Source organism: Dreissena polymorpha, chromosome 3, assembly GCF_020536995.1.
Source record: "Dreissena polymorpha isolate Duluth1 chromosome 3, UMN_Dpol_1.0, whole genome shotgun sequence".
NCBI lineage: Eukaryota > Metazoa > Mollusca > Bivalvia > Myida > Dreissenidae > Dreissena > Dreissena polymorpha.
This window is the reverse complement of record NC_068357.1, coordinates 12,576,738-12,600,201: the sequence shown is the minus strand read 5'-3', so window position 1 is coordinate 12,600,201 and position 23,464 is coordinate 12,576,738. Positions and strand designations below refer to the sequence as shown.

The window sequence follows — 23,464 nt, the reverse complement described above, 5'->3', positions numbered from 1 at the left end:
ATATATTAAAGACGGGTTATGTTCACTTAAATTGTGTTTGGTAAAGACTGTCACTATATGTAGTGAACCAGTCTTCGGCTTATACCCACTGAAGAAGAGCATTCAGGGGAGATAATTTAGTAATGACTTAATTCTGGAACGGTTGCGAAGAAAAACAAATAATGTGAGAATATTTAGTGCGATTCGCTACACAATTATGATGTCATTGATATAACTTTTCCTGAGGTATGTATTTACATGTGATTTAGCATATGTCAAAGTGTTTTTGATTTGTTCAAGGTCATAAATAGCATCGCGAAAATATATGTCGCGTGGCAAATTTTTTTGAGACGTATCCATATGTGGTATTCCTATGTAATTTTATGGCTAAATTCCCATATGTATGAACGGTCAACGCCCGCTTCGCGGTCTTTTGCCCGTAATACCTGGAAATACAAATTTTAACACGTTGGTATTCATGAAACAGTGATTGCAATCCGACTTTTTAATTGCACACGTTGAAGTAAAACATATTCTGCTTAAATGATGAATTTGTGTCTTTTCATAAATATTAAGAAAACTACATTATTATTACAAAATTAATTGTTTATAAAAAAAGATTTCATCTTGTGATATACTACATGGTAAGACTTCCGCTGCCTCCTAAAGTCCTAAAACGTATAAAGCAAAGAATCTGCAATAATTGTTTTATGTATTTAAAATAATGACCGGTGAAATATATCAAAACATAAATAAGTATAAGTTATTTTCGGAAAGGTATTATGAATGTTGAGGCTTGCTTTTGACTCAAAGGAAGCCAAAATCCAAAGGTTTAACCCTTGACATAATCAATGTGGTTTTAAGAATACATGTGAACATCTCTAATATGTATTTAACTCCGCTTTATTTCACATACACAGTTTAGAAAATACACGATGGATATAACACTCATAATTGGCTCATTTTCAATTGTAACTGACATTATTCTGTTATCTATATATTTCTTTTTCATAACGAAATAATAACCAGAGTTTAAAATAAAAAGCAAATAACGATATTCTAAAGCCGTTATATAAAACGAACTTTTATATTTCGTTCAGTCTCACAAGTCCATTGACACGACCCCTTGATATAAAAACGTTATCATTCACCACAAATCCCCTATAGTGGTTGTTGCTGCTGTTTCTATCTACGCTGTACTTCTCCCTCAGTCTTACTTCCTCCTCACTGTATTCCTTCTGTGCATACGGGTCAATAATTGGTTCCCATACTCCATTCGCGGGGACGGAACCATTTGTTTTTATGGACGTTGTAGAATCAATTGCATTTACGGTGGAACCAGTTTGCGAGTCGGGATTGGAACCTGCGCGCGCAGCTGCGCTCTTTTGTAATTTTACTCTACCATAGTTTCTGAACAACTCTGAACGGACGTTACCGATATCGGTCATCTGAGGTCGCGCGCTGACGGACACACTTCCTGGTTTACGGCGGTCCGCAAATGTGACCCGGGTCTGGTTCGTCGTGTCCGTTGTTGAATTCAAGGGGCTTTCCAGCACTACCCTGGGTTTTGTGTTACGGGACTTCATTATACCGTGACCATTACCCATATGAACAACGCCTACCAGCGCATATTTGTCACGTGGCAACGTCTATGTGGATGAGTGCTGCAACAGAGAACAGAAAACATGGTTGGGGACAGTGATTGATCAAACAGTTTTGTCCACATTTACAGTATGCGAAATAAGGTATTATATGAAATGTTAACAGCGTATTTTTCGTATAAAACTTTATATATATAGATCTATATTAGATTGACCGAAGAAACTTTATCAAAATGCTTATACATGTATATACACAATTAATATTGACAAGGAAAAAGACCGTACAAATCAGCACAAAAACACTTAAGGTAAGCTTATAAAACACAATTGTGCTTCAAAGTAACATATACATAGCCATATTGTGCTTCGTTTTGTAGTGGAGTGGTGTATTTACCGATGACTTGTTCTGTTCTGTTCTATTCTGATCGTATTGATTATATACATACAACATGATTTAGAACTTGTTAGTGATAACTACACGCGGATTGGTGTCAGATGCACTTGTACTCTTAGTCATCGTATAATTGTACATCCAAAAACATCTAACATGATAAATGTTTCGTATACGTATCATTGTACATCCAAATACTGCATCATACATGATAAATGTTTCATATACGACACAGCCCTGAGATGTATCATTGTACATCCAATTCTATCATGCATGATACATGTTTCATATATACGGCACAACATTTAGATGAATGAATCTACGTGTGTACCGATACAACGATAACATACCTGTACCTTGTATTATTATCACATAAAATGGTTTGCATTTAAATAAATGTCTTTACATTATATAAACGTTACACACTAAGTTCCAATCATTTAACATCATAACCCAACCAGAATGCAATAATCATTCCAATTTCTCAAAACAACATTCAGCTTGCACAATATTTACTGTTTACTTCAATCATTTACTACTGCCAAATTTTGTTTGATCTCTCTTCGATTCAATTCAGATGTCTTTTCATCTAACTTTCAATGGTTTTTATTTAACATCAATGCTTTTCAAACATGGTTTTGAGACTTTCAATCGAATACATCGACCTATTGGACATAACTCCTCATCAACTGACTTAATGTAAGTTGCGATCTGGGAAAACGGGCCTTAATGGACCAAGCTCTGTGCAAAAGGGGTTTAATGCATTTGCGTTAAGTGTCGTCCCTGATTAGCCAGTGCGGACTGCAAGGCTAATCTGGGACACTTTCCGCCCAAACTAGAGTTTTGCTACGAAGAGACTTTCTTTAAACAAAAAATATATTAAAAGCGGAATGTGTCGTCCCTCCTGTGCAGACTGCACAGGCTAATCTGGAATGACACTTTACACACATGCATTAAATCTTCTTTTCACATAGCACGGCTCTAACGCTTGATCGTAAAGCGCCGTCACATATTAGCCGTAGCAGTCCGCATAGGCTAATAATCAAAGACGACACTTTCCGCGTTTATGGTATTTTTAGTTTCAATGCAGCCTTTTCTTTGCAACACTAGTTAAGACTGAAAGTCTCGTCTTAGATTAGTTCGTGCGGACTGCATATGTTAAAGGGGCCTTTTCACGTTTGGGTAAATTGACAACATTGAAAAAAAAAGTTGTTTCAGATTCGCAAAATTTCGTTTTAGTTATGATATTTGTGAGGAAACAGTAATATTAAACATTAACCGTGCTCTAAAATAGCCATTATATGCATCTTTTGACTATTTAAAAACCCGAAAATTATAAAGCGTTGCAACGCGAAACGAATTAATAATTTGGAGAGTTTTGTTGTTGTCGTTATATTTTGTGAAACTACAAGGATTGCTTATGAAAAGAATAAAATACGCCTGACAATTTTTTTTTATATAAATTTATTCTTGATTTTTTACTGGAGCATTTAATATCTCATGTTTAAATATATCAATATAAAGCATTTAATGACAAACTTCAAAACATGCACAAATCTGTAAAAAGGCCCCTTTAATATTGGACGACACTTAAGGCGCCTGCATTAACCCTCGTTTTCCAAGAGGGCGGTCATTTCAATTGCTTACAGAACAGATAAATATTCTTTTGGCAATTCAAGGCATCCATATAAACTGTATTTTAAACATCGCACGTATTTTACAAATACGCACGTTAATGTTTAAGTAAAACAAATTAGAGATTTGAAGGTCATATACTTAATGTCAGCGCAAACCGATATATGTTAACGTCCGTTAGAATTAAAATTTTATAAATTTATTATAAATAAAATGTGCGATGTAGGTAAGGTAAGCAACTCTTCAGTGAACAATAATAATGTAGATAAAACGACTCACTACTTATTCGCTAATGATACTGAATAAATTACTTTTAAAAAAAATTGAATTTTTCAGGCGACGTTAAAGGGACCTTTTTGACAAAATGAAAAAAAAGAAAAACAAATGTTTCGGGTTTGCAAGCTTTCGTTGTAGTTGTGTTTTGGCCAAGACCACCACACCTCTATCTCCATCGGTGGAAGACTAATCTCCAATTTGAGAATCGCTGATGACATTTACCTCATGGGTGGCACCAGCAGTGAACTTCAAAATCTCACCAACAGACTCTATCAAAGAACAGGAGCATGCGGGATGGATCGTCAGCACGGAGAAGTCGAAGATCATGGTGAAAAGCACGACCACCACCACTGCAGACATCATCATGAACGACGAAGTTAAAAGAAGTGAATAGCTTCAAGTACTTGGGCACAACCCTTACCAAGGATGGTACCAGTACCGCTGAGGTCCGAATAAGAATTGCCATGGCGACCGCAGCAATGGCTAGACTGAGCAGGCTGTGGACAAGCAGTTCCATCAGCTTCCCCACCAAGTACAGGCTCTATAAGTCCCTAGCAGTCTCCATCCTACTCTACGGATGCGAGACCTGGACGCTTCACGCATAATACAGACATTTGAACATACATGTTTACGAAGGCTGCTCCGCATCTCCTCAAAGTAACCACTTTAACGACATAACCATTGTATGTCCTTTTTTAGTGTGACAGACAGACAGAAAGACAGACAGACAGACAGACAGACATATTCCGACTTATACAAATGCACGCCGCCTAAAAAAAGCCATGTCATCATCAAATAAAAATAAAATCAACACAATATCATCTATATTCAAACCGGAGTTAATGTTATCTTGAAGGTAAATTTCAAGGTTTTCAACAAATAAAAAATGAAATCGGCGACATTACCTCCCCTTGACGCAGTCCAGCCGCATAACTTAAATAATTTGAATAAGATTATTACAACAAAACACGAATTACATGCAAAAAAAAGTATGCATGCGCATTTTCTTGCTAACACAATGCGACGTCCAGACGAAAATGGCGCGAAAAATTGTTCCGGGAGATAACGTTGTGATTTTCGTGACGTCATAACACATTTGACGTAAACAATTAATGGCGTCTTTCATGGATTAACATACTTACGCCTAATTTTTATCATTGTATTTGTGTAGCACGTTAAAACATTTACGTAAATGCTAACAGGATGGTGTTTCCAATAACCCTATCCGAAAATGTTCGAAATAAATTAGGCGTAATAATCACCTTTTTGTGTGTGACTCTTGCGGTGGCGGGCCTTTGCCTCATATGCGCTGGGATCTACATTCAAATACATATAAACAACAAACTTATTCTGCTTGAAAGCTACAATGACGGCCTGCTTCCAAACTTTCTAATCGGCGTGGGGAGCCTTATGGTTATCATCAACGCATTAACGGCCAAGTTTGCATACGACACCGCATTCGCCGTCACGAGTGACAAGTTCCGGCTGGCGCTGATGCCAGTGGTGGTGATTATGTTCCTGTTCATATGGATCGTCCTTGCGGCGAGTATCGTCAGCTTCTCCCATAGGAAGAGCGTAAGCAAGGCGCTCCACATGGGACTTATGGACGCAATGAAGCGATATAAGAAAAATATTAAAGTTAAAGGTACAGTACCTAGTTATCAATTATTATCCATTTATGATAAATATTGCAACCCATGTGAATAGCAAGCAGTTGTTAACATTTAATATTTTCAGGGGCCACTATGGTAGAAAGTACCCGATATTCGTGTTATGTTAGATTGTAAACAGTACACGTGTTATTTTATTTTTTGATGGATAAGCCTTGAGAAATTGATTTAAAAAAATAAAAGTGTCCCGGTTAATAGGCAATTCTCCAGCATATGCATTACAACATGTAAATGGAGATGCTGGAGAGAGCTGCATGTGCAATAAATTCTATGTCTGAAAAGCACGCGTATTCGTTTTTTAGTTGCATACATATTTTAAGATAAACTGGTAACAGAGCATGAATCTGCAAATGTTGTTTACAATAACTCTGATTTTTATTTCCAAAGAAGCACTTTAAATGTTCACAATGTTTTCATGTTGTATGTATTTCGCGCAAGAACATGGATTCATACGTTTAACGAGTTTAGCGGAAGTACATATGTACACGAGTCTTGTCATGGGAAAACTGGACTTACTGCGCGTAGAGGGTCGTTCAAGATTATCCTCTCCAGTCAACATGTGCGTAGAGGGTCGTTCAAGATTATCCTCTCGCGTCAACACAGTCTTATAAGGGACTATACGTTCAGCCTTAATTGGATTTGCGTTTAGAAGAGACTAACTTTGAACAATAAATCCAATACAAGCGGAAATTGTCGTCCCATATTAGCCTCTACGGACTGCGGTTTTCTAAGAGAGATGATCATATATAAGATTAGACCTACCTGTATTTACAAATCTCACAGGGGCACGGTGTTTAATCCAAATTAAATTCATCAAGACAAAAGCTCGGTAACGCTGTTAAACCAATGTAATAATACTCCATAAAATGATCTAAACACACATACGGTACTCGTATTATATTATGTTTATATTATTGCCGATGGGCCTCTTATACCGGCAATCAGTCCAAATCTAAACTTTGAATCAATAAGAAATACATGCACCCTTTGTGATATGCTTTGTGTGTACTTTCAGAGGAGCTTGACCACGTCCAGATGATGTCGCGCTGTTGCGGAAGCAACTCGTACAAGGACTGGTTTACCGTCGGCTGGATCAACATGGACTATGTGAATAGAGCAGATCCCATGTTTTCTAGGTAAGAAACCAGTTTGACAACGTGACTTGGTATTAAGCCATATAAAAGGAACGCGATTCACTCTTTTGTAAATTTAAAACATCGGTTTTTATTTACTTTAATCATAAATAATAAGTTACACTTAAATCCTCTCTTTATTTTTATATACTAGTACGCCCATTATTGCGATATTGCTGAATATTAGAGAATAGTTAATGATAAACGATGGTTAATGGTAATTATCAGAAAAAGTATCATGCATATTGGCCCATTCTCTATTCAGATATATCAGGGATGACAACATATTTCTGGAAAGCGTGCCGTTCAGTTGTTGTGACGTCAAATCGCGTCGCCCCTGCATCACTGCTGACGTACTCAACAACGGCGCCCACAAGAATTACGACGGCGTCACGTTGTACCGCCGAGGATGCACGGAAGCTTTAATGGACAAGTTTGACAAGCGCATACTAAAACCCACCGGCTCCGTTGTGTTCATTCTTTTCTGTGCTCAGGTATAGCGTTCCTATATGAGATAAACAGTACCAGAAAACACACACACACTAATCGTGCGTTTTCACCAATATTTTCCTCTTAATATATGGATCACTTGACCAATCTTGAAAACAGTGAATACCATTTACAAGATATAAATGCTTTTGAATTAAGAAACTTCCACGTTCGCCTATGTTCTTTTGGTGTGCTGTTATCTTTTTAAATTCGATGTTGACACGTCATACAGTTTATGTCGCAGGATACCAAATCAATACTTCATTATTATATGAATTGCTCATAACTTACTCCGGGATGAAACGTAAAACCCGACTTGGAAGAAATATGTTCAGTATTCTATTTTCCGTGAATTACGCGACAATTATTACATTCCTACTGATCGGAGAGAAAATGTGTTGTTTCATTGGCCAATGAGGAACCATACCTATGAAAATTATGAACCTCGCTCTGATAAAAACGGGGTTAACTGTATGTGCGTAAAGTGTTCATGTTCCCAGATAAGGTTCGTCACTTTTCACGTTTATTGTATTTTCCGTTTAAATGAAGTCTGTTCTAAGCAAACCAAGAGCAAAAAATCACTTAAGGCGGAGAGTGGTGTCTGTGATCAGCCTCTCGGACTGCCAAGCTAATCCGGAACCCCACTTTACACACGTGCATTAAGCCCCGAGTTCCCAGAGAGATACTCGTATGCATTCGTTATTTCTTCCACACATTCCTTCAGACGTTCCTGCTGATGTTGGTGCGCTACCTGCAGACGTCCGTTCAGAGCGCCTACGAGGAGGGAGATCCCGAGGGGCCGGGCAGGGGCTACGTGCTCCCGAATATCTGCGCCGCCTGCAGTACCGGAGACCCGGATAAATACGTCAAGCAGGGCGGTAATGAACCTTGACATTTTTGTTAACCATTATGAATGAGAGCAATAAATTAATCGTGTTTTCCTTGGTATTCACATGTGCTGGTTAGATTTGTAGTTTTGTTTTGTTGTTTTATTAATAAGACACTGTGATGCATTTAAATTCTAATGCGAGATACGTATTTTAATAATTAATTTCATTAGAAACCATTTTTGCTTTTTAACTGCGACTAGATCTTTGCCCCAAATGTTAAAAACCCTCTACACAGCTTTTAACATATAAAGCATCTATTATATGACGAATTTCAATTACACAGAACAAAAATATCAATGCGCATGAAGATTTTTTTATCTGTACTTCATGGTGATGACATATTTCACGTATAAGTTCAATTCACTATGGTGACAAATATTGCTAAGTTCAGTGACACATAACACAAGAACATGTGGGTAACTTCGTATGGTGATTAATATTTCAAGTTTCAATTCAATAGCTTTTAAAATATGGAAGAGTTTCGCTCGCCAAACTTGCATGTTGTGCATAAAAAATAATTAAGTTCAAGGCGCATAACTCAGGAACGTGCGGATTACCTGTATTTGGCATTGACAATAGTTTGAAAACTGTAGAAGTATTTCGCTCCACAAGGTTATAACAGTGTATGCGGTTATACCGACACACCAACTAACTATCAATTGGTCATTGTCGGCTCGGGTACTACTTACATGTACCCCAGATACTCTTAAGTATACATACGATTAAGTATATTACCGTTCCCGGGAAATTTAAAGCTAAATCGGTCGTTGTCGGCTATTTTTTAAAGTAATTATATTCACACTTATTTCAATTTTCTGTAAAAATGGCCTCTATATTATCGAAACTCATACTCAAAAAGCATGTTAATGCAGTGTTTTTTATAAAGAAAAGTTTGTATAAGATGATCGGTAGCGCGTTTTTCGACATCGGATTTGGGACAGGAATACAACTCGGGTACAGTCTAATATCGAACGGGTTCGATTTAAGTATATTTACCGTACCCGGGGTACATGTCAGTATTCTTAAGAGTACCTAGGGTACATGTTAGTAGTATCCGAGCCGACAATGGCCAATTGAGCCCAACTAACCGACCGACCTCGTGAACCAAATATACCCCCTGCCAAACTTCGCTTACGTGGGTATAATTATCGCTTTTGTCACGTATTTTTATCTGACTCTACATTTGTGCTCGTATACTTGCATAAGTCGTACAGTCCCGAGACACGAGTACGTCTACGAGACCGTTACTCACTGCACCAATTACTGTCTTTCAGCCCTGCAGAAGATGCGCGGCGAAAAACTTCCGGGCGAGGACGCGGATGACTCCGTTGATGATACGGAGACCTCTGCCTTCAGCGGTGGCGGTGACCCATACTCCATGATGGGCCAGATGCCGCCACAGATGCCACCACAGTTCGGTGGCGATGGTGGCGGTGGTGGCGGTGGTGGCGGCGGTGGCAACGACAAAAAAGACGGAAAAGGTTCCAAGAAGAATAAAGGCGGCAAGCAAAAACAGAAATCAAAATCAAAATCGAAAAGTCCAAATAAAAAGTCAAAATCACCCAAAGGTAAATCATCCAAAGGTAAATCATCCAAAGGTAAATCATCCAAAGGTAAATCATCCAAAGGTAAATCATCCAAAGGTAACTCACCGAAAGGAAAGTCAAAATCACCCAAAAAGAGCAAGTCACCAAAAAGATCGAAATCTCCCAAGAGGAAAGGAGGCGGATTCAAAAGAAAGAGATAAACTCGTGGAATAGGGAATGATAAATGAATTATATTGGTAAAAGTTGTAGCGTTTTTTTTTGCGTTCGTCTTTACACCACGCTTGCAAAGTGTTCATAAAAAGGATAGAATGTATTTTTTGTTGTTTTATATTCGACACTCAGTTTCATTGTTAGTACACTCCTGTATGTGTTCTATTGGAAGCATGACGTCCATTTTGCTTATATAAACATTTCTTGGATTGACAAGTTTAACACATTAAGTTCGTTTATATGACGTTACCATTCATACAACATGGTATAAACTAAATGAGTAACCGAAAGGCATGTGAATTATTATTTATTATGAATCCAATATGTCACAAAAAACAATATAGAATTCCTATGATAATATCAGAATGTGTTCTAAGGTCGTAATTTTACACATGCAGCATTCTAAGTGTATTTTGTATTTTTCTAAGTGTATTTTGTATTTAATGTTCTGTTTTAGGTTCCAGTCCAGCGACAAATGTTGTCGAGCAATTTGTAGAATGATATTACAGATTTTTTTAACACACACATGATAATTTTAGATCATAAAACTAGGATTACCTGGTCTACAGTGTTTCAAAGGAAAATGTAATCACAAGCCACCTTTTGATTTTAGTGCATTTTTTTTCAGTGCGGATTAAAGATTATTGTTCATTGTACTCTTTATGGCGTATAGTTTCAGCTACAATATAACACAAAGACGAACACACAGATTAATACTCTTGAACCCGATCCAATCACAATCCTAACATTTACGTGAGCGCATCCATGTTATTGTGGCCGCCTAAATGCAAAACATACACGAGTCAACTCCACCATGAAAAAGAATTAATATAAGCTTTATGCTTGTTTTCTTATCCATGAATTTATACTTTGTAACTGTTGCATTGTTGCCAACAATGTATTGATTTGTATGATTACGAAATGAATAAATACGTTTAAACTAATACTCTTGACGAAAATAACTTTACGAACGTTCACCAAGATGATTACTATGCGTCACTACGGTGGCACTAAGGTGACATCACCGCTAAAAAAAAGAAGTCGGGAAAACTCTGTTTTCCCTTCTTCAACAAAAAAAAATAACTCGGGGAACACAAAATAGGTATGTTTTCACGAGTTATTATTTTTTTGGAGACGGGAAAACAAAACTTGTGATTTCCCGACTTCTTATTTTTGGAGCGGTAATGTCACGTTAGTGCCACCGTACGTTACTGCACTGTACCCGGTTGTAGTCTTGTTATGATATATCGACAATGGAAACACCAATAAAGATATTTGATTTAAACAAAATCGATTAATCCTATTGCCTTCGTTTCAATAATGGTCGCGAAGGGGATATGAACAACAAGTGCCTCGGGCCTTGTCGATACCTCGCGTAAAGAAGAAGACTGTTAGACTAATTATATTATAATGCGTACCACCAATAATCAATAACAACAACGCCTTACCCACTTTGTTGCGAGTGCACAATCCTTTTCTTTCTGAAATGCTAGGTTCTACCATTAAGCATAGCATTGGTCAAAAGCGTGACAATGCCAAATAGTGTATCCTTATCGACCGTTTTGTTAACCCTTTCAGTGCGGGAACCGAATTTTAAAGGCCTTTGCAAACAGTTTGGATCCAGATGAGACGCCACAGAACGTGGCGTCTCATCAGGATCCAAACTGTTTGCTATTCTGATAATATTCTTTGAAAAAAATCGAAGAAAATGCTAATTTTAGAAATTCATCAGACGACATTTTAGCACACGACAAATTTCCCAGCATGCAAAGGGTTATTTAACAAAGTTTTGTCCACTTTGACAAAATGTGCAGTTCATGGGAAGCCGCGTTCTCAATATCTGCGAGTCGCAGTTTAACCCTTTGCATGCTGGGAAATTTGTCGTCTGCTAAAATGTCGTCTGCTGAATTTCTAAAATTAGCATTTTCTTCGATTTTTTTCAAAGAATATTATCAGAATATCAAACAGTTTGGATCCTGATGAGACGCCACGGTCTGTGGCGTCTCATCTGGATCCAAACTGTTTGCAAAGGCCTTCAAAATTCGGTTCCCGCACTGAAAGGGTTAATCCCGCAAGTTCTCTGCCTATAAACATAAAATTAAGAACTGTAAATGCATGTGATATAATAATAATAATTTATAATATGTCCAATCAACTGAAATAAAGCGAGTATTTAACAAAAATACACTGTATACGAAATAAAATGGATGACCTACCAACATAAAATAAAATACAATAAATAGATAACAATTATGGACTTTCTATGCTAACAAATCGTCTTCAGTGCAATAACATGCTCGGAAAATTAAAACATCAACACCATCAATCATAAAATGTGAACAAATCACAATAATATTGCCTCAGGTTTGTTTATAGCGAACAAACAATTATCAGCAAACAAATATAAACGTAAATTGCACAAAGGGTTTGTGTATCACACTCATCCTTTAACAGGACTAAGCCGATTAACATCTCGCAGCTGACATGCAAGAGCGGGCCATTGAACTTGAAAGTTTGTCTCTGTTTGGACGTCGGGTCCAGACCTGTCAGATTGGCATTGAATTCTGACCAGTTCATACGTGCGGTATGTCGATACCCTTGATGGGATTCTCTCAGGCATATCAATGCTTGGATATATAAATCAATGGCTATATACTTATTCAAGGACATTGTGATGATTGTGCATGAGCGCGTGGATAAAAGGGATTTAATGTAAATATATGCTATGCAAATACTGTGAACAGTTTACAAGCTTATATCTAATTTACATTTTAATGCAAAATTCATAAGAGATACATAGGATTTAGAAATTGTTTCGTTTAACGTGCTTTATTAAGGCATTTCTTTGTTCAAAGGATTTGGAACAAACAATAAAATAAATTGTACAAAAAGTAAACAAAATTTCGCTTGGAAAAAAAAAGAAATCTACAACAACCACCATTGAATGTGCCCGATTTGTTTTAGTGAAATATACCGTTTCCTTTGCAAATAAAAAGCTGTCGTCTTAAACAGCGAACTGGTGCTTCTGAATGGAAAACATTGGTACGGAAAACTATGCTTTTGAAGACGAAAACGTTCAAAGGAAAATGCGACCTGATGGAACCAGATTGCACAACCAGGCGCAAGAGCATCTCAGAAATAATGATATCAATACAGACGACGGCGACGTGATACATCAACACGAAAATGACGAGGGCGCCGGGATCCGTGAACATGATCAAGCTTCGGCGGAGTGTCCACCAAACGGAAAGAGCACACGAAAGAAGAAGACACGGAAGCACCTCACTCAGGCCGACCAAAATACGGTTGGCGAAATCAGCACCGACGGGTATGAAATAGTACAACGTATTCGGAAGAAGAAATCCAGATCTAAACAGAGAAAAGAAGCGAGGAATGATCGTGGAATATTTGACTCAGACTTACCGGCACAGTTGAACAATCGGGATTTTTATCAACGCGATTTGTGGCTAGACAAGACGGCTTTAAATGGAGGTCTAGACGTTATTGAAAATTGTAGTGAATTATGTAAAGAGTTGCGTTTGAGCTTAGGAAACGGTGACGTTAATGACAAACAAAGGGAACCACCGGTTCAATTGTCTGTTGATCTCTTTGCTGGGAGTGTATTTTCCCATCAAGGTTCAGACAACTATTCCTATGAAACAAGTGCGACCCAAAGTGCCAACAATACCAAAAGTGACCATCATAAAAAAAGCAAGAGCAAGAAAGCGAATTCTAAATCGAACAAAAGCAAGCAAGAGTTGACAAAAATGAACAAAATTAAGAAACACATTAACTTAAAGCAGAGATCATCGAAGGTCTTTGTTGTAACTTCCGGTTCCTCAATACACGTAATCCGCATTTCCCGGGACCTCGAGACTTCAGCCTGGATCTCAGCCAGCAAACAGGGATTCCGAGCTCGGAAAACCGGAAGTAGAAGCAGAACAGAAGTTTCCAGAGCCTCTTCGATTCTGCAAACTCCTAGCAAGATTCCCGATACTCTGTTTTAGTAAGCCTATTTCCGATCATTTGTATTTAATTTAATAATTACGGTATGAACGATTTATTTTATAACATGGATTTTTTTCGAGTTTCTAATTCCGGACACCACGACGACTTTTTTCAAAGCTATATGTTCACTTACCTGTTTGTGATATTAATTATGCAGTCTTAGAGCATGTTTCAACAAAGCAAGGTTGACTGTTCGCCTCCGGTATTCCTGACGTGAAATCAAAACCAACAACCGTGTATTTATATAATAATTATGGTATTGCAGTCGACAATAGCGAAACAATCCACACATCACTTTAAAATGATATGTAAACATTTAGAAAACCAGCATTCTGAAAAAAAAACAGCAACATTAACACCAAGTTGACTTTCAAATCTTCCGCTGCGGAACTCAGTATATTACAAAATAAAAGGGTATTTTAATGTAATATATGTTGGTTTTGTATGTTATCTTAGTTTTACGTTTTAACTTGAATAACAGTTACATAAATTTTACTGTGACAATTAAGTGTGCATTTCTTGTTAAAACGTTCTGTAAATCTTATTGGCGAGACATTACAAGCGAAATGCATACATTATATTTATTGAGTATTAATGTTTTGTAGATAATATCGAATGAGATTTGCAAACGGTCTAATAGCTATACAGTGTCTTTTCGCATTCAATAGTTTACGTGTTCTTCATCTACAGATATTTTTGTCCAATACAAGATGGAATATTGTTTAGTATGCTTAGAACACGGTATTTTTTCATGTGCACATCTCATGCCTACATATGTGAATTTACTATTGGCATTGATCTTCTGTTGGTTATATATAAGCCGTGCTCTGTGAAATAGGGGTTTAATGCATGTGAGTAAAGTGTCGTCCCAGATTAGCCTGTGCAGTCCGTGTTATCGTATCGTTCAATATAATAATGTGACAAAACCACCAACAACATATTCTTCATATATTTTATTCCGTTTACAGCGGTGCTTACCTGTTCTCCACCTGATCGTCATTGGCATCACACTGGGCCTCGTGCTCACCGGCCATGACGTATTTCCGGCCGTGTTCGATTCACTTCCGCTATATATCTACAACAGCGACCGCCTCAAGGAGTTGTCATGGAAATCAAGACAGACGTACGAAAGATTCGTATTTCGGCCTGTTTACGGACTGTCTTTCAACACAGGTTACAGAGGACGCCTTAAAGACGCGTTCGAGGTCATATTCGAGGATCCAAATGGAAATGTATTAACCAAGGATCATCTTGAGCGGATCCACCACGCCGAGGAGCGTTTGTTCAATATTGAACGATACCAAGAGCATTTCTGCCTTTGGGACATTAATTACAACTGTATGAAGCCCCAGTCAATCATACGGCTGTTCGACGGCACATACTCACATATTGATCCTGTGTTTTCAGGTCTTAATTTTTTAAACGTATGTGATGTTATGTACAAAGCTTCCATTTACAACGAAACGCGGGAATTCATGGAGCTTTTTGTGGGAAAGGATTTTATAGCAACACAATGACACATGTGGAACAGCGATCACGAGGACTTTCTTACCACTAGGCTGGCCTTTGTACGTCATAGACGGGCGTTACGGCACGGAAGAAGACGTCAACATGTTTTTGTCTGATTTCTTGAAACCAGAAACGGAGAAAGTTCGCGATTTCACACTTATTGGTATTCTGGATTTGTATTACATCAGCAAGCTTCTGTACGAACATGACCTGGTTCAACAAGCGCTCATAGACATTAAACTTGCCATAGGGAGCTTCCTGTTTATCTTCGTGTTCATGGCGATACAAACGGGATCCATTATTGTGACGTCGCTAGGAATTCTCAGTATATTGTCCAGTTTTGTTTGCACAAATCTGTTATACCGATATGCGATGCAGTATACGTACTTCGGATACTTCCACATAATGTCGATCTTTCTTATTCTTGGCATCGGTTACAGACGACCTGTTCGTGTTCTACGACACCTGGCGGTTGACAGGACACACCGAGTACCCGGATGATTCTTACCGACTTTCCGACTGTTACCGCAAAGCGGCCAAAACGACTTTTGTAAGCTCATTTACGACAGTTATCGCTTTCCTTGTTAGCGGTCTGTCGCCTTTGCTTCCCGTGCAAACATTCGGAATATTCACGGCCATTTTAGTTGCATTTAACTATGTCTGGGTGGTCGTTTACTTCCCTACAGTCATAATGCTCCATCACACCAAGACCAAATTTATTTGGCTCAAATTAACAGCAGTTGTTGCCAACACGTTCTGCGGTGCAAAACGCAAACTCTCTGACGATATAAGACGACACAGTCTTGCGATTTCTGATTCTTTGGAAACGGAAAGCATCGATGAAACAAGTAGTTCCAAAGACCTGATACCACCTTCCAGTGATGATTCACGACGTTCAATACTAAACAACAAATCAAGACACCAGAAAATCACCCCTAGAAAGACAAGTGAAACTCTAAGTTACGCACACCACATCCCTAAACCTCTGGACCTTAAAGAAATTAAGTCTGACGCACAGCTTCAAGAGTACCTGGAACGGAAACAGGTTAAACCGAAAAAGAATTTCGAGGACCGAAATAAAGTTGTCTTATTTCTTCGGAACGGATTTTTCGACTTCATGACGAAGCGAGCGGTGAAGGTCTTGTGTCCCTTATTGTTCCTTGGCGTTGGTATATTCTTCATTTATCAGGCGACTCTGATAGAACCCGATGCTGAACAGGTAAGCACATACTATATGGGTTGTTTTTACTATGTACCTGTATTTGCGCCTTCTTGTTAAAGACATGTCAATCGCGTTATCTTGCACAACCTGCGTTACTGCTAAGGGTAAAGTTCCTTTCTTTTAAACAATATAATAAATTTATTAACATACTCCGAAGTCCGGCACTTAATTGTAACTAAAAATAGAATAGAACATCACGTTTATATCACCACATAATTCACTTCTGATCCAAAGGTTCGCATATTTCGGCCTACGCACAATTACGCAAAGGCGTACAATCGCCACTACAGCGCATTCAAACGTAACCGAGATGACGAGTATCAGAGGCTCTACCTGGTCTGGGGAATGGATGAGGCGGATATCCGGGACTGCGACCGGAAGTCGGGCGAGTACTGTTTTGGAAAGCCCACCTGGGATGATCAGTTTGACATGAACACACCGGAGTCGCAGCTGGCATTCAAGGTAGGTACATAAGATTGTGAAATAAGTTGATAACACGTATTAGTCTATCGTCCTAAAATTTACACATGTTTTTACTGCACATGGTTCCACATTTCCGCTTTAAATTACATATCATTTCGCAGTTGCTTAGTCAGTTTCGTCAAAGCCTTTAGAGAAATTTCAGCAAAAGGGTCAATCTAATTTGTTTTTAAAATTTTACATTTGTTCTGCTTCAACATGCGGAGCTTTTTTTGTAAAAACATGTGTGCGTTTGTACATTAACCATTCCGTCATGCACACGTCATTATTGATTATAGTGTATCACATTAAAAAATGGAGGATTTAACATTTTTGAAACAACTTTATGAACAATTGTTTTAGAACCTCTGCGAGCGCATGGAGAACATGGACTCGGAAATGCTCGGTAAACTCCGGATCCAAAGTGATTCGGCCACAGGAAAACCCAGAATTCACTGCTTCGCTAAAGATTTCGACAACTACTTTAAGGTTTGAACTAGCATAACGATTTGAACGTTCAAATATATTAAAAGAAAAAGCATAATAAGTAAAACAAGTAAATCAGGTCGTTGGAAAGGATTTTTTGTGTCGAAAAAGTGTTCAGTATTAGTCTTCTGCACATTTGTGAAGCAGTAATACATTATACAAGATACATGCCGTATTAATTCGAAACAGATGCTCATGTATCCATGCGGCGTCAATATCTCGTTGCATGTAAGACAGAACAGAAACAATATTTTAGATCTATATGAATCAGAATTTTTTTAATCAAACTTCCCCTCAGACTTTTGAAATGCACGTATATGCGTAAAGTGTTGTCTGATATTAGCTGGCCGTCTGCACAGGCTAATCAGGGACGACACTTTCCGCTTTTATGGATAGTTTTTTAATGAGTCTCTTCTTAAGGAAGATCCGATTTATGTGGAAGTGCAATCCACGATAAGCCTGTGAGAACTGCGCAGGCTTTTCTGAGACGAAACTTTACGAACCTGCAATTAAACTCGACTTTCCCAGATCGAGGCTCGAATGTGATATTTGTTATACTTTTCTTATACGCACACTCCCGTGCTCTCTTATTTTCCCTAACTCCGATCGAATGAGCATCTTAAATAATTCATTTGTTTATCAGGCAACCAAATATTTGCCCATCTTTCATAGTTCAATCTCAAATAGGTATTACTTGTATCATAAAGTGTTTGCTATGTCAATATTTTGGGTTTTGATAGAGCCGTAACTACATTAAAATGACAGCCTTTGTATCATCTTTCAAAAGCAACTACATGCATTTTACATAAGTATTGAAGTTTATTAGATGTTTTATGTCGTTATATGTATTTTGTGTTTTCTTTCGTTTGATGGCAATTTACTTTTTGACTTTAGATAAGACATTATTTTAAATCGTTAGATCCCATGTTGTCTCGTTTTATGGCATGTTGTTGTTGTCGTTATATCCTATGTTTTAAAATAGCGTTAGATGCCGTTCTTTTTATTTCTTTAGATGCAAAATTATATTATGTCGTTTGATGCAATGCTTCTTCTTGACGCTAGATGTCATGTTATGATGCATCGCAAGATACTTTCTGTCGTTTTAAGTCATAATGTTTACGTCGTTTTATTCCATGTTGTGCTCTATCGTTACATGTTAAGTTGCTTTATTTATTTAGATGTCATGTTTTATTATGTCGTAGGATGCCAAGGATCGTCGTTAGTTGCTGTGACGCTTCTTGTAATTACTTGCCGCGTCGCTTTCTTTCGTTATCTGCCATATTATTTTCATTCAGTCTTTAGCATAGATGTCATCACACAGAATCCTTTTGTGAATATCTTTTAAACATACCGATATCGTTTCTTCTTTTTAAGGGTGAACCTAAGATATTCAACACAAGGCACAACGTTTTCTATTACGTAAATTGTTGTCACTCCGTTGGTTGTTTCGCATGTTTTCATTAATTTACCAAGTTAAGTTACAACAAAATTGTGTAACTTTCTCTAATGTACGTTTTGGATCTTTGTTCATCCCACGCCTCAATGTTTGCAGAAACTGTTGTCCACATACTACGCCGCCAATTTGGACGTCTCACTTCCGGTCAACGAGGGAAACATATCAAATCTGATGAGCTTCGTTCCCTATGTGTACAACCAGGGGCTCCCCGGCGGCTTCAAGAACTTCTTTGAGGTGCGTTCTGTGAAGACATTAACACGATCGGAATCCATCTGAGAATATGCTCTAACATTCTCTTCTCAGAGCTTTTACTGGTTGCTTTCGAACTCTAACCAAGATGTTAACGATAGGTTATCACAGCAAAACGTTTTCTCTTTCTACGTGTTTGGTCAGACTTTGTAAAGATTGAAACGATATTGGTTATTTATACAGCTTGTCGTAATGCGTTATTGTGATTACTACTGTATGTGACTATGTTTAAACTTGTATTTACGGAACTATTTTAACAATAAAAATGTGTTATGTAAGTATTGGACTCTTAGTTCTGTTTTCCAAAAATAAACATGTTTAAATTTTCAGATCGCGAGCATGTTTTGGTTGACCAATGGTTACACTATGAATCCCACCGCGGACTACATGAAGTACAACTTTCTCCTTGCCGACGAAATCATTCCCGGCGTTACCAAGGACGCGTATTATTCGCAATCGGGTAAGAGTGATCTCACTTGCTTGAAGGCTTTTAAGCATAAAAATTGTCGCCCTTGTGATAAGAAGTACTTAGTCAATATGTGAGTGTTTGTTTATATTGTTTATTAGGTGCATTCAATCACACTGTGAATGAAACAACTTCATGAATTCGTATTTTTCATTAATCAGCCTTCAACTAAGTAGCGTTATGGTATGAACAAACATAAAACATCAAACATTACATATAACATTATTTTGAATGCAGTTCATGTTTTTATTTCTCCATCATTTTAGGACTATACTACGGGACAAAAACGAAATTCCTGGCCATCGAGATCAACACGACCATGAACGTGTTCAACCTGGGCCACACGGAAGGGTCTGCCCGTGCGCGACGAATGGGAGAAATTTATCACGAGCATTGTAAGTACATCAGTCAAAGCGCCGAGATCATAGGAGCCTTGTTCTGAGAAAACTGGGCTTAATGCATGTGCGTAAATGTCATCCCAGATTAGCCTGTGCCGTCCGCACAGGCATAATCAGGGACGACACTTTCTGCCTAACCAGGTACGTGTTAATACACATACCTGCTTAACTTTGATTTTCGGTAATGAGGGACTTCCTTGAAACTTAAAATACCATACAAGCGCAAAGTGCGGACTGCACAGGCTAATCTGGGACGACACTTAAAGCACATGCATTATGCCCAGTTTTCTCAGAACACGAGGCATATGTCTGTCATGTGAATTAAATCAATAAATTTTTAAAAGACACCAACATAAGATGGTACTCGTGATTGGCATTCAAAGAAGAAATCAATATACGTTAGGATTTTAGGATTTTTTTTTTACAATTTATTATTCAAACATAATGTCTGAACACACAATTTATTTCTTTGAACCACATTTCACCTAAAGTGTTGTCAAACGCATTCGACTTGTGTGCCATCTGAGATTGGTTGTTTTAATTTTGTGATACCGCATCCACATTACGTTACTTTTGTGTGTAAAAACGTGCGCTTCTCTTCTCATTTTCAGAACGAGGGAATGCCCCCTCCTCTTCAGCGTGGAATCCAGGTTACAGAGACACTCTGGCATTGGCTCGCAGTACAAAAGGTAGTTTAAAAACATCGACAACGGTAAATACATGATCTGATTGAAACTTAAGTTAACTTTCCCTCAGTATTATTATCATATTAAAGAAAAAAAGAAAGACACATTCACGTTAATACAGCCTCTACAATTTAAAGCATATACATATATATGAACGCGTTGCTGACCAGCACAAATATATGTCTTACAAGTGAATCAAGTATACGACGGCAGAACGCAAATCATTTTGTGTTTTTATTGTCAACACACTAACTGTAGATGCTATATACTAACACGATATACCGGTAGGTAAAAAATAGTTTTTAGAGGAAAAATACTATACAATGTTTTGTTATATTTCAGACACTCTCTGACTCTGCAATTTCCGGAATTATTGTGGGATTATTGACTACGTGGCCTATACTTATTTTGACGACTATGAACGTTGTCATCGGCACCATCGCTTGCATCATTATCGGCCTAGTTACCGCGTGTGTCGTTGGAATCATACCCCTGGTGGGGTGGAAGTTAGGGGTAGGCTTGAAATCAATTGTTCATTACTTGTATATGTGGCTCAAAAGCGGATCACCAACATGTTATAATATAATGAAGTGAGCATGGCTTTCAATTGTTGCCGCTTTACTATAATTGTTGACAGGAAAGTAACTTTAAAATATTATATTTAGATATACAACTGCCATTTTGATAAAATATGAATTTATAAATGTTATTCGTTTGATAGATGTGTCTATTCGATAAATGAATGTATTTATAGCTGATTCTCGTATTTTAGGTTCTGGAGTCCATTAACCTTAGTATGATAGTCGGCCTTGCGGTAGATCATATCGTGCACTTGGCCGAGGCGTACCAGGCTTGCCCCAGCCCCCGACGGGCCGACAGAGTTCGCTACATGCTCGAGTCAATAGGTCTATCCGTGCTGTCAGGGGCAGCGACAACGCTAGGGGCCGCCGTGTTCATGTTAGGGGCGCAGATTCAGTTTTTCTTCCAGTTCGGGATTTTCATTATAACCATCATCGGGTTAGCTTTGGTGTTTTCCATGCTCGGATTTACAGCGCTCTTGTCACTTTGTGGACCGGAAGGAAATACGGGCTACATACCCGCCATGTGTAAATGGCTAGTCAAAAAATGTGCAAGAAAAAACCCAACGAACCAACGTGACCCCGATGAGAATAAGAAACCCTCAAACCCAAATGCCTTACCGGGCATTGCTATATGATAAACGTCAATAAGCGCCCTTTCTACTCAGGCCGGTCCATACAGATATCCGAGGCAGTATTCCTAGTTGATGTTTTACTTTTGCTGAACGCATTTCTGTGATAACCGACATTACCTACATTGAAGCCTATGGTTATTCCGTGCAATATGTGTCATTGTAATGCTAAGTCCTAGTCTATTAGCCATTAGTTTTGTAATCATGATCGATCTCATACCAGCATTATGAAGGATTGCGCTTTTCTATTTATCAGACCGACAAGAAACAATTAATGTTAGTTCTTAAGAATTCCGTTCTTAAATTAAATTAAAGGACCTTAATGCTATGTATTTTCGGGAAAAATGGATTGATTACAAGTGTTAGTCGTAATTTCGTTTTTAATCCAGAATGCTTTGAATTTGTGTGATATAACGGAAAATGGAATGGTTTAATGGTGCTATTGTGTTGTTCATACGATTTCGTCTTTCATGATACTATGTACATTGTGTTGTTGTGTGGTGTAAATATTTGTTTACTTTATTTATTTTTCCGATTACTAATTTTTGTTGCACACATTAATAAAGTCATGTAAACACGACTTCGTTCTTGTATTAGAAAATTCAATTTTCCCTGTATACGCTTTTATACAAATCTGAAATTCCTCTCAGTTTTTTAAAACTGTATTCAGAAAATAATATTGATTAACTTCAGACATAAATTGGCAAAGATAAAGTAATATGGTGAGCAACGATTTAAGAAAATCAACGAAATAGGAAGTATTTCAAAATAATATGATGGTGCACAATAAAGAAAAGCACAAAAATGTTGTCTAAAAAGAAGGTCTGATATAAATGCATAGCATTGGTGTATTACTCGCGAAGCTTAGGTGAGTTAAACATCATATTAATATTGGAAAATAAAACACATGGATAGTAAATATCAACAGAGCAAGTAATGTGAGGAAATCGGAAATAAATAGAACAAGAGACTTGTTTGTCAGAAACACAATGCCCCCTAATGCGCCGCTTTGATTGTTTTACCTTTGACCTTGAAGGATGATATTGACCTTGACCTTTCACCACTAAAAATGTGCAGCTACATGAGATACACATGCATGCCAAATATCAAGTTGCTATCATCAATATTGCAAAAGTTATGACCAAGGTTAAAGTTTTGGGACACATACAACGATAGACAGACAGACACATACAATGACAGACAGACAGGCAAAAAACAATATACCGTACCCCCGATCATTCGATCCGGGGGCATAAAAGTAGTATACGAGCGTAATACTGGCTGGTGATTCTGACGATAAATAACATTATCTTTGTTGAAAAAAAAGTCGCTGTTTGACGGTCGCCGTGTCACAGTGGATATGGCGCCCAGCTTGCGACTGGGAGGTCACGGGTTCGATCCTTTGTTACTCGGGGGTGGGGATGGCAGTCCTTAAATGTATTTAAAATATACTAAGAAATAGTTCTACCCAGGAAACATTCTCGTCATCGTGTC

The 23,464-nt window shown here is 37.9% G+C and overlaps 2 protein-coding genes and 1 long non-coding RNA gene across 3 annotated transcripts; 2 read left to right on the top strand and 1 right to left on the bottom strand.

Annotated features, from left to right (window-relative positions):
* Positions 1-864: 864 nt before the first annotated feature.
* Positions 865-4,968, bottom strand: LOC127873019 (uncharacterized). The gene is made up of 2 exons (XR_008045893.1): positions 4,788-4,968; positions 865-1,643 (listed from the first exon to the last, which is right to left on the bottom strand). It is a non-coding gene; the product is annotated as an uncharacterized LOC127873019 (long non-coding RNA).
* On the top strand, positions 4,958-10,765 carry LOC127873015 (photoreceptor outer segment membrane glycoprotein 2-like). Its single transcript, XM_052416560.1, has 5 exons — positions 4,958-5,527; positions 6,568-6,688; positions 6,951-7,179; positions 7,899-8,052; positions 9,339-10,765. Exons 1-5 carry the CDS (start codon positions 5,086-5,088, stop codon positions 9,809-9,811), a joined length of 1,419 nt encoding a protein of 472 aa, XP_052272520.1. The 5' UTR covers positions 4,958-5,085; the 3' UTR covers positions 9,812-10,765.
* A 2,142-nt stretch (positions 10,766-12,907) lies between these two features.
* Positions 12,908-21,976, top strand: LOC127871309 (protein dispatched homolog 1-like). The gene is given in 13 exon segments (XM_052414089.1): positions 12,908-13,126; positions 14,798-15,167; positions 15,409-15,773; positions 15,775-16,279; positions 16,391-16,557; positions 16,795-17,022; positions 17,383-17,508; positions 19,058-19,195; positions 19,541-19,670; positions 19,943-20,035; positions 20,732-20,763; positions 21,103-21,273; positions 21,533-21,976. Coding segments are annotated over 13 exon segments (2,988 nt in total).
* The last annotated feature ends 1,488 nt before the right edge of the window (positions 21,977-23,464 follow it).